Raw genomic sequence first — 12,152 nt, 5'->3', positions numbered from 1 at the left:
GTATGATGTCAAAGGCGAGGAGTCGATACGTTGATGAGAGGAAGCGTGCATGGGAAAGCCACAGCGTATTGTGTGTCGAAGGTGAGACGTCGAGGGTGCAAGGAAGGAGACTGGAGAGGAACGGCTTCTTCTACAATGGCTGTCAGTTTGGTAATAGAGAATTGAGAGACAATGCAGAATACCGGAGTTTCGAGCAGAGTTAGACGGTGTTCTTCTGCAGAAACAGTGCCAAAAGACGAGAATGAAGGCGGGGACGTTGACTAACACACCAACGATGGCGACTATGACCTCTGGAGGCATGGCGATGCTGCGAGATTTGGTAGTTGAAAGACAGTGATTTTAACTTCAGAGAAGAATTGAGTACTTGAGCACTTGAAAGGGAATTTTAAAGCAGAAAATGAACATGTCAAATACCAAGCATGCGGGAACCAAAGATCATATATGTATCTCAGCTGTTGGAGTTCTCCCATGTTGGGAGTGAAAAAGATGCCGATTCTGGTCTAGGTGATCTGCAGGCCGACGTCGTTTGCAATGGCTTAGCCCTCCTTTTGAAAACCACCTAACGGCCCTACGACTCAAATGTTTGAAGTTTTAAAAATAGATCCAATTAGAATTAGCATATTGCTTATTTAATCTTCTATAACAAAGATCAGAAGCCAAGGTAGCAAGTCCCCTATCAGTATCACATCAACAGACTAATGATCTAGCCCTCCTAGATAATCATAGGACTTATATCATCATTATAATCAGCTATATATACAAATTTATAGTCTTAGGAACGTTAAAAGGATACCCAACACATGCGAATACAGTATTCACACAACACTGTATTTCACTATAGATACCTCTGAGTTCAGGTCTGAGCTACGGAGTAAACAAAGGGTTATAAATGACCTTGAGTGCTGGTGTATGTCCCCCGGAGCGTTGGCATATGATTTGGTATTGTTAAGCTTGGCTGATTATTCCGCAGGCTCTGATGCCCGTGTTCATTGTCAGTCCTAGCGGCGTTGGTGCATCTCATTCTGCCTTTTGGTAAGACAGGGCAAACGCGAATTCTGGCCAACCTATCATGGCTCTTCCATACTTATGGGTGGTATTGATTGTTTCTTTCGCACGAGAGAATCATGAGTTCAAGGCTCATGTTCGCTATGGTACAGTACGAGATCATTGACGTTGTTATAGAATCGTATCTGAAAGCCACTTGGTAAGAATCTCACCCTACTCTTAGATGTCATCTCGTGAGATTGAACTCTGTAGAAGTTCCAACTGAACAAGAATGATACCGACCTACATCTGTATCGGAGATCAATCAGATAGATCCGAGATGTATATGCTACATGCCCAAAGTGTAAATTGAGGCACTCCATCTTAAACACTGTCCTGGTCGCAGCCTGATCTGGGCCTGCGGTCACCCAGAACCAGAAACATTCTTTAAATGAGTAAACTATTGGCTCTAGAGACCCTGGACCGTGTTACTGCATGACAGATGTGATTGAGGAAACGCGAATTTTGGCTGCCAATCAGGGACCCGGCGGAGGAATCAGCCTCACTGGAGCGCTGCTGCATGATGACCATGCCCTCCAAATCAGGCTCTGGATGAGTACGTATCAAACACGAATTTTGGACAGAGGCCAGCTTTGGCCAGGTACTCAGGTACTTCGAGTGCCCGAAAGCGTGGCAGTGAAATCGTTCCCTAGGCCGATACTTAAAGGCCCAACCCTCCCATCCATTCTCAATTTCCTGTACCCTATCTGCACCACTCATCATTTACAAGAGGTTTTACTCTTACAGAGGTCTACTTAAATCTATTAAACATGCCGCAAACAGCAAGAATTCCGACCGCTCTTTGGGAAGCTCAAAGGCCTCGCATAACCGAGCTGTACGTCGGTCAAGACAAGACTCTTGACGAGGTTATCCAGATCATGGCAGAAGCTGGCTTCCATGCTACGTGAGTCAAATTGATGCCATTCTGGTGCGATATGTCTAACAAGAAGATAGGAAGCCCCAATACATTCGCAAAGTTAACGTCAACTGGAAGCTGCAAAAGAATTACACCAAAGAAAAATGGCAGCATGCAAGCGCTTTAGTCGAGAAGCGTCAGGCAGGGGGAAAGTTGACGAAACTCAGCATTGATGGCAAATTCATCTCGGAGAAAAGGCAGAAGAAAGAACTAAGAAGATATCACGTTCCGCAGGTCGAAGAAGAGTGTAAGTATAGCATGCTTGGATACAAACACCTGCTAATCTGGTGAATTTGAAGTCATTAGTACTCACGCCTATGGGGTGGTTGCTTGTACACCGCCATCTTCGAGCTCCAGGGTCGTTCTCATCAACGGCCTCCCCTGGCTGAAGTTTCGAGCAAGCTTCAACAATCTAAGTGAGTTTGTACTTACCCCAACCGTCCTATGTTAAAACTGACGCAATGCAGTTGAGAGTCGAACACCACTTTTCAGTCCCAACCAACAAAATGGGACACTTGAATTCTGGGAAGTGACAAATAAATTGCTATCCGGCGTCCATACCACCGGGAAAATGGGTACTGGAAGTCTGCCATTGCCAGAGCCACCAAGGCCTGTCTCCGACGACCTTTCGAAACACTTTGACATAAAAGGAGAGCGACTGTTTGAACTGGTCCCAATGTTGGAGAATCCTATGGAGATCCTCCAACATCTAGAGCCCCCATGGTTGCAAATCTTCAACTCGTTGGTGTTTCTTTGCTCCAATAATTTGGTGGCAACCAAAAGCTCCGCCTACAAGCTTCTCCAGCTCGCCATTTCGAGTGGCTTTCTTATCGAGATGAAGCATCTATTTACAATGAGTGTACCGACTCTCGAAATATTTGCAAGACACCTTTTGTTTGTGGCGCTCGGAGTTCCAGGAAACAAAGGGATAGAGTTCCTGCATTTCTTACTCGAGTCTGGGGTCAGCCCTGGCAGCACTGATCCGAATGAAAACGGATTTTCTGCGCTCCAAACAGCCGTACAAGAAAAGAACCGGGACGCCGTCCAACTCCTTCTCGATTTTGGGGCGGATCCAAATGGAAAAGTTGAATGCACCAAAGATAACACGCCCGAGAACCCTCTCAATTGCGCCTTGAATTGGGGTGGTGATATAGAAATCGCAAAAATGTTAATTGAATCAGGAGCGAATATGAATTCTGGACTCGAGAAGCCTTTGATCCAAGCGGTCAGAAATGGGGACTTGGTCCTCGTAAAACTCATGTTGGAAGTTGGAGCAGACCTGAAGATGCTACCAGCAAAAGGTCTTTCAGTGTTATACTTCGCGATCAACAAGCACGAATTGAGTCTGGTCAACATATTGATTGAAGCCGGAGTAAACCCGAACTTATTGATCGACGAACTTCAAGATGGGGATTTCGCATTTCTGAAACATGAGTTGGACATGTTTGTTACTCCTCTCCATTACGCAGTACTTGCAGGCGATATTGGCATTGTCAAGCGCCTGGTCCAGGGCGGCGCAGTCCTAGACATATTCATCGATCCAGAAATGCTGGACGAGACGGAAAGAACTCTGCGTTCAAAGAAAATATCAACTCCTCTTCAGATCTCAATTCAGGAGCGCGAGCATGAAATCACCAAAATCTTCCTGGATGCAGGCGCAAGCGTTGACTTCCGACATCCAGCCACTGGGACAGCATTGCAGTTAGTATGCAGTTGGCCAATGGCGGAAGGGGAGAAGATAGAGTTGGCCAAAGTGTTGTTGGCAAAAGGGGCAGACATCAACTCTCTGCCTGGAGAAGATGCGGGGAGAACAGCGATGCAGGCTGCAGCTGAATCTGGAGATCGTGATCTCCTAGAGCTACTTTTGCGTGAAGGAGGCGATCTCTTTGCTTCTGCCGCTAGAGAATATGGGTTGACAGTTTTTCATGCCGCATTGAGGTCGCGCTCTGCTGATCTTGTGGCTTATGTCTTCGAGGAATTGTGGAGTTCCTGTAGCCGTTTCGACCTTCTTGATGGAATAAACTACCTCGAGGAGGCAGTGTCTACTGGAAACTTACAACTTCTAGAAACAGTATTGAAGTTCTGGAATCGGCATGGTCTACGTTGGCCAACAGAATTCATTTCATCTGCCCTCAAAACCGCCGTTCGCAGTGGTTTCATCTGTCATATTCTTGGTCCCGACGCTGAGTCGTTTACCATCCGTTTATTCACCTTCCCCGAAGAGGAGATCGATTCTCTAATCTGTGATTCGATATGGAATGTCGGGACAGCCAATATGAGAACATGGATATCTGATAGTGGTAGAGCATCTTCGTCATGGTGCCGCGATATGAGAGTATTCGACTTGTTAATGCAGCATTTTATCAAGCCCAACCTCGACTTTACCCAGCCTGGATATCCGACACCTCTCTGGCTAGCGATGCACCAAGGGGAGTATTATATGGCCGAAAGTTTACTCGATGCTGGTGCCAGCCCCAACAAACCCTCACTGGTAGTATGCCGCAATGCGCACCAAGAATGCTATTATGATACCGGACCCGAAATGCCATTGAAGCAGGCGATATGCCGATACGATAACAGATTCATAGAATTACTCACTGTAAAAGGAGCAAACATACATTGTTTGATAGGTGGAAGTTTAACGCCGCTTCTCGTTTCCCTCGAGAGGGGAAACGAAGATGCTGCCAGTTTTCTTCTCTCCAAAGGAGCAGATCCAAATGTGGTCGATATATCCGGTAGATTTACTGCTCTTGGGCTTGCTTTCGAAAAGGGTTTCTCGCTCCCCACCGTCCAGTTACTTGTTCAACGTGGTGCAGATGTTAACAGGCCTTCCATATGGGCTACGCCACTTGAACAAGCCGTACAAGGAGACTTTCGGCAAAATGATCTTTTCGAGAGATGTCGAATACTTCTGGCAGCAGGCTCCGACTTCAATGCTTCTACCGGAAGCACTGCAATCCAAATAGCAGTCTCCAGAAATAGACTGGAGCTGGCTAAGCTCCTGATTGATGCAGGCGCAGATGTCAATGCCTCAATGACTGGATCGACAGCACTTCAATTGGCGGTTCATAAAAATGACACAGATTTGGCAAAACTTCTTGTCGAAGCTGGTGCCAACCTGAATACTTCCTCGGTTCGAGCCAGTGCACTTCAATTGGCTGTCAGCAATCATAACCTGGAACTGGTCGTACTCTTTCTTGCAGAAGGCGCCGATGTTAATGACTCGACGTCCGGGGAGACTGTGCTCCAGAGAGCGGCCAATCTAGGGAACTTGGAAACGGTTAAGCATCTCGTTGACCGAGGTGCCGATGTTGGCGCAAAAGTCCCTGGCAATTCCGCAACAGCTCTTCAGCACGCCGCAATGCATGGTAGCGTTGAGATCGTTAAGTATCTTGTTGAACATGGAGCTTCGGTCAACGAAGAAGCTAGTCCTTTCTACAAAGCCACAGCACTCGGGCTTGCAGTTGCGAACAATCATACTCAGACAGCCATGTATCTCATCGAAAGCGGCTCGTCCGTCGACGCAAATCTATCCCCTCCTGTGACGACAATCCTTCAACTCGCCGCAAAACATGGGAACCTCGAGATCGCTACTTGTCTAGTTGAGAATGGAGCGACAGTAAATGCAGCACCCGCGACTGTAGGAGGGGCAACTGCTCTTCAATATGCAGCAATCACTGGTAACATCAACATGGCTGTTTTCCTTATCGAACATGGGGCTCATGTCAGCGCCAAAGGAGCAGAGGTTGGTGGAAGAACTGCACTTGAAGGAGCGGCAGAGCATGGCCGACTTGATATGATTTCCCTTCTATTGGATAACGACGAGGAACCTGACACAATTGACGCAAGGTGTCACAATGCAGCAGAATTTGCGGAGCTTGAACACCATGACGTGATTGCTAGGATATTGAGAAACTATAGGAGGCCATGATGCTTACGAGGGATTGGAAGCAAATGTGTCATTGAGGGTTATATTCATAGGTTATCGATTCTATTGCTGCATTTGAAGTGTCATGTCTAAGCTAGCTGCTTCTGGGCAACCGCACTGTCTTAAGCCTCCTCCTTGTTCTTGTTTCTCTCGTCCATCTCGACTTGTTCAACACTAGCAGTCTCGATGTCCTTCTTTTGGTGTTGAGGAAGGTCTTCATCGTGGACACCAGCAACGGCGTGCTCAAAGGCACGGCCACGCTTCTCAGGGCCAAACATTGTGGTGAACATGATGCCGAGGGCAATGATAGCAGTAGCGACACCCATGACAGGGCCATAAGCCTCAACTTTGTCACCGTTCTTTAGTGTGACAAAAGTCTTTTCGGCGATGGCGTTGACAATCTGGGCTGAGGGAGACGAGATCATGTTGCCAATCTGGTAAGTGACACCAGGGAATGAAGATCGGAAGGCAGGGGGTGACAGCTCGTTGAGGTGGATGGGAATAACACCCCAGGCACCCTGGACGAAGAATTGGATGAAGAAACCAGAAGCGCTCAATCCTCTCTCGGTTGTGGGGAGAATCCAGGCTGGGATCATGAGGGCGGACATGAAAGCCGAGACGATGATGGCACGGCGACGGCCAACAAACTGGCTGAGATATCCAATAATGGTGCCGCCAACACAGGCACCAGTCTTCATGAGAATCGAGGCACGAGAAGCAGCAGAGTTGTTGAGCTCCTTCTGCTCCAACATGAAAGTGGTGTAAGAGTCTTGAGAAGTGTGCGAGTAGTAGTTGAACCAAGTCATGAGGAAACAACAGTAAACACACATCTTCCACTCGGCTATGAGCATCTTCTTGCAGTCTGCCCAGAAAGCACCGGGTGTGGAAGACTTCTTGCCCTTGGCGCGGGCTTCGAGGAATTGTTGGGACTCGGGGAAGAAGATACGAACGATACCGACGGCGATTGAGATACCGGCTTAGTGATGTTAGTACGAGTGAAATGATAGACTTTGGCGATGATATCTTACCAGCAATCCAGAAAACGGTCTTCCAACTCTCAGTGCTACCTCCAACGCCAAGGTTGGCGCATGCAGCCAAGACGTACCCGAAAGAGTAGCCCTGTTGCAAAATACCGGACATCAAGCCTCGAGCGTTGGAGCTAGAGCGATATTAGCACGGAAATAAAGGCATTCTCCAAAACTTGGCAAACTTGGCATGATAAAGTTCAATTGGGGTAGGGTTGACTTACGGACACGACTCGAGAGCCATGGCGATAGCATTGCCGTAGACTCCGCCCATGAAAAGACCAAAGAGACTTCGCACGGCAAGGAACTGCTGGAATGTTGTGCTGTAGATGGTGGCGATCTGAAGAACACCGAGGATGATCATGTTGAAGACCATGGGCCACTTACGTCCCCATTTGTCACCAGCGAGACCGAACATGGCTGCGCCGACAGATCGGAGGAGGAGAGTGAGGGTGATGGCGGTGGTGATGGAGGTCTTGCTGGTGTCATAGTAGACCGACAGCTTCTTGGTCTGGATTGACAGAGCGTGGAAGTCGAAAGCATCAGCAGTCCAGGCGCAGAATCCTACAAGGAAGAAGATCCAATCCTTGCCAGAAAGCTGAGCCATCAGACTGATGGGGTTCTTGATGGGATCTGGGTCCCGCCACTCAGTGGTCTCTTCGCCATGCTCGTTGGTGATCACGACGCGCTGCTTCCAAATGAAGAGATCACTGAGAGCTTGCTTAGCTGTGGGAATGACACCCTTGACCACGGGGCCAGCGGGCTCGCCTGCAGATGGTTGCTGGACCATTGTAAAGATGCTTATACAGGTCTTGTAGGGAGAAGAGAGTGAGGGGGTGATGATGGCTGGGGAGAATTGAGTTTACGAGGAGAAGAGGGGGGTTTATATCCTTTTTGCGCAACGCCAGCCACGGCCGCAGATCACAGCAACAACCTTAATGTGTTATCTCCGATTACAGCATCACTAGCCATTCCCCTGCAATACCATACCATGCAGTGTAATGGTAGCATACACGCCAACATGTCGCACCAACACAAAACCCTAGAGTTACAGTCGACGTGGGGATGGGTCTCGAAGTTGGGGTACTCGTCTAGCGGATCATGCCCGTGAACAGAAAGTGAGGTGACCACCCTAGCCTTGTTCTGTTCCCCGCAGAGCGAAGGAATATGGGGATGGAGAAGGGATTATCATTTGTTGAGCCGGGTGAGAACGGAGGGAGGAAGGAAGGTTTGTTGACTAGGATCAAGGTTGAGAGTTTGTCGTCTGTGTGTATGCGGGGGAGAAGAGGATGACAACGGATCCGCAAGTTTTACGAATGGACGAGTTCAGACAAGATAATGTGATGACAATACTACGTAGTCCAGTGTTTTCGCTGTTTCTGCTTGTTTTTGGTATCTCGTTATATGACATATCCCCCTCTCGCCATATCCTATGACGCTGTATCACTCCATCACCGACAAAAGAGGGCTGGAAGCCATGAAACACAATTGGTCACATGGGATTAACCACCACGATGACAACCCCGTTTGCATACATACGAAGGGTGGACACCTCCAAAAACGTGCGGAGAGGCCGAGCCAGACTTATTCGGCAATACGGCACCGCTGTGCTTCTCAGTGTAACTGCCGATCACCCCGGAATTTACGCTTATACCACTTTAACGTTAGGGTTTGACATAACATTTTAAGGCTCCCTGTTAAGCTTACCTTGCACTGTGAAATATGGGGCCTCACACCCACTGGCTCTGCGGGGAGAGACAACTAACACCTAGAAACACCAGCGGGCTAGCAAGGGCAGAATGTAGGCAGAACTTTTTTCTCACAATCCCCGCTTACGGTGTAATTCACTACAGAGAAAACAGAAACAAGTGGAGGCAGAATTGGGGGAGATACATGCCGAGTCTCCATCTCGATAGGTGGCCTTGACGTTGGAGGTGAAAGGTATTGGCGTTTTCTTGGTCACATCTAGGGCCTCGAGGGTCGAGGTGAACTTGGTGGTGTAGCAACGACCCATGACAGTTGTTGGTTTAATCCCTCGTTGGTCCATGCTTACATGCATCGTCTGTGTGAGTTAGGATTGTTCTGGAAGTTGATCGCCGTGGCACTTCTGTAACATCGTCCCTCTTTCGCCAGTCACTTTTGCAGTCCGACTGTTTTTCTTGGTTGGCGATCATTTCGACGGGATGACCTCACTAAGTGCGTCTTGGCTGACTCGGGAAATAATCGCCTTGGCGCCGAGACGCTTTCTCGATGAGGAAATCCGTCGCATTGCAGCCGACTTCATCTATCGTCAGTACCAAGGGTTCACCCATTTGAAGCTATCGCTGAAGACCAGCCAAGTTCCTGTAAGATGTTATGAAAGGCTGCTAGAGATACGAGACAACATAAGAATGTCAAAGCTTTACGAGTCGAGTCTTCTGAGTCAATCTTCCCTCCGTATTTTCCCCAAAGCGAACAAGGATTCCCTCCTCGGTTGGAGATTGAATCGCGGGGGCTAGGCTGCATCTGCTTCTTTAGTCACAACCTCCGCTCAGCATTAACCCAACAAAGTAATTGGCTAGAAGAATCGACGCACTCTTCATCGCACTGATTGGTTCTTGACCCCCAAGGTCTCGACGTTCTAGTGGCGGCTCGTACGATATCTCCAACCTCCACTCCACTTGAGGGGAACGATACATCTCTAGCTGGGGGTTTCGAATGCCCGAGGTTAATGCAATCTTGACTTTCCACTGAGATCCGGGGTATCTGGGGCTGTTACGCGTGTTCAAGAGTGAGAGATTAGGGACCGTGTCGGAGACTGCGCATGGGAAATGTCGGGAACACAAATGTAACAGAGTCCAAAGTGCTACGGTTCCAGACTCCGACGATGCATCGAGACTGGGGACACGAACGAGAATCTCCTATCATCCCAAGCGCCCGCACCTCTAGCGTTTTCGAGAACATTTCCCAATCATAACTCATACACTCTTCTCCACGCGTTGGCAACCCTTCTTCTCCAAATTGTGGCAAACCTACCCCTGCCAATACGTGGAATGCTTCCGCTTATACCTTGATAAGCATGTATGCTTTTTATTCGGATCATTTCGGGATGTGGGAGGATGGTATCATGATAGGGAAAATTGTTATCATGAAAAAAGTAATGAGCTGTTTCGATGTCTGTTTTTGAGTCATCTTCCCCATAGAGAAGCTTAGATGTTTCCGTAGGTCCGAGATCTTAAATCTCAACCCCATAATCTGAATCTTTCTCCAGGCGTCAACCATGTCTGTCATACCACAGTTGCAGCATCCCCAGAATACGGGCCTCAGATCACCTGATTTGAGATACAGCTGAGATGAATCCTTCGTTAATCTTGTGTTATGGAGCTGTGATCAGATGTTAGCTGTGCATTGAGGACGCTTTGACTCCAACTTTGTATACGCGCGGAACTACGAGTCCGTTGCGAGTATAGTCTGATACTGGGGTCATGGTGTTGTGATTCGACGGTGATGTGATTTGGGGTAAATAGTTCCAAACTATCGTTGAGGCATTATGGAGTGGTATCTAAATTGTGAGCTAGGTATGTCACCCTCGTGGCTTAAACTTTATGCTCGAGCCTTCTGTTGGTGACGGAGACTAGTCATCCCTCGTAATACTTTCTGGACTAAACATTAGGGTTAGAAGGTAGCAAGGTCGGTTGCGCAAGATCGAAACCATCCCAACCATCTATCTCTAGTGACACTCAGACGACAAGTCTAGAAGGCCATGTGCCGAGACATCCGAAGCTTCTAGGCTGAGCTATCTTGAGTGCACTACACGTGGTGTTGTCAAGTGTTTCACTGGTTTCAAGCCACTGAATTATGTATGGTTGAGTTGCTGCTTCGGTTCGTGATACCTGCTTGGTAACCAACGATGCGGGCGCCGAATCGCAATCCTTGACATCTCAGCTGTCCCCCCGTCCTGGTCAAGACGAAAACGGACGGTAAAGAAACGGCTTGTCGTTATCTCTTGACAATTTTCTGTGAGTCAATCCGAGGAGAAAGGCGCCAAGTATTCAATGTGTCTGTAAGTTGGCGTCAGTGCAAACCAGCTTCTCTGAGTAGATAACACTGGTATAGCGAATTATTATTTCGAGTATAATAAACAACGAGGGTGCCGCAATGTTGGAAATTGCTTGTAGAGAAGGGGCCAGATCAGTCTAGGTATCGAAGCTTGATATTGAGGGAGGATAACGCAACTCCATTTTCCTGGGAGACATAACAGTATATGAAGTTTATAGCTCGAGGGATAGGCCCACGTGGCAGTATTTGTTTACATCTCTTCAAATCCCTTCGAAGTCCTCTGTTACCCACTTGGATTTCCCAAGTCAGTTACTTGTGCTGAGGGTCTAGGTTAAGCTATTTGAAAAGAATACTCTTCGAAATGACCCAATTCACGAATAAGAAGCTCGCCAGCACACCAAGCGATGTATTCAAGTTACTAGAGTAGAACGAATGATCATTAAATAGTTAAAGGGCATCTGAGCTAGAATGATACCTCATAGAAGCACCATCTTAGTCCTTTACCCCCGCGTATTCCCATTTGACGTTCCATTAATGGTATGGCATTTTATCTTCCAGCAAGGCAAGAGAAGATACAGCTTATGAAATAGCCATAGACCCCCCGTACTAAGGGAATTGTTATTTTCTGGGTTACGTTTAGTTACCACAGAGTCCTACTGTGCCTTTCTGGTCAGATTTCTGCAGGAGAGGAAGAGAGCATTTCGCTAGCATGGATGCCAACAACGGAACTCGTGATATTCCACGTGAGTCCGTGGTGAACAAAGCTCAAAATAATATGGGTCTTTGACAAACACACTGTATCACCCTCTGTTCAATGACTGTGCCAGAGGTCATGGCGAATAATCCTACCGCTTGAATTTGTGGCTCAGCCAGCCTTACGATACCCTCCGAGTCACCTTCGAATCCACGCAAGATTCTACTGGATGGCTCGGACTCGAGTCGGAAATTTATAAAGTACCGTCTTAATAAAACACCAACGTCATTAGTTGTGATCTTCACCGACGCGCGTCTGACTGGCTGCTCCGTTTCCTTTGAACGCTAGCAATATTTTGATTGGTCGGAGTTTGAAACTAAACACCCTTCGAAACAAGTGTAGATCCTTCGCGCTGTAGGATTATACGAAAACCGGCAGTTTCCAAATTCGTCATTGGCCGCGGCGTTCGAAATGTTAGTAATTGCTCAGTATTAAACTTTGATCAGC

The 12,152-nt window shown here is 47.8% G+C and overlaps 3 protein-coding genes across 3 annotated transcripts; 1 reads left to right on the top strand and 2 right to left on the bottom strand.

Moving 5' to 3' along the window:
- Window positions 1-8: 8 nt before the first annotated feature.
- On the bottom strand, window positions 9-300 carry FMAN_05557 (uncharacterized protein; the record flags this gene model as incomplete). Its single annotated transcript, XM_041827771.1, has 2 exons — window positions 9-130; window positions 183-300. The coding sequence occupies 2 exons, from the start codon at window positions 298-300 to the stop codon at window positions 9-11; spliced, it is 240 nt and encodes a 79-aa protein (XP_041678701.1).
- Window positions 301-1,814: 1,514 nt separating this feature from the next.
- On the top strand, window positions 1,815-5,891 carry FMAN_05558 (uncharacterized protein; the record flags this gene model as incomplete). Its single annotated transcript, XM_041827770.1, has 4 exons — window positions 1,815-1,948; window positions 1,999-2,207; window positions 2,260-2,376; window positions 2,428-5,891. 4 exons carry the CDS (start codon window positions 1,815-1,817, stop codon window positions 5,889-5,891), a joined length of 3,924 nt encoding a protein of 1,307 aa, XP_041678700.1.
- Window positions 5,892-6,010: 119 nt separating this feature from the next.
- On the bottom strand, window positions 6,011-7,703 carry FMAN_05559 (uncharacterized protein; the record flags this gene model as incomplete). The annotated part of the gene is made up of 3 exons (XM_041827769.1): window positions 6,011-6,864; window positions 6,917-7,047; window positions 7,138-7,703. The coding sequence occupies 3 exons, from the start codon at window positions 7,701-7,703 to the stop codon at window positions 6,011-6,013; spliced, it is 1,551 nt and encodes a 516-aa protein (XP_041678699.1).
- Between the last annotated feature and the right edge of the window lie 4,449 nt (window positions 7,704-12,152).

The sequence above is a fragment of the Fusarium mangiferae genome (assembly GCF_900044065.1).
Source record: "Fusarium mangiferae strain MRC7560 genome assembly, contig: FMAN_scaffold002, whole genome shotgun sequence".
Lineage (NCBI taxonomy): Eukaryota > Fungi > Ascomycota > Sordariomycetes > Hypocreales > Nectriaceae > Fusarium > Fusarium mangiferae.
This window is presented reverse-complemented; position numbering and strand designations above follow the sequence as displayed.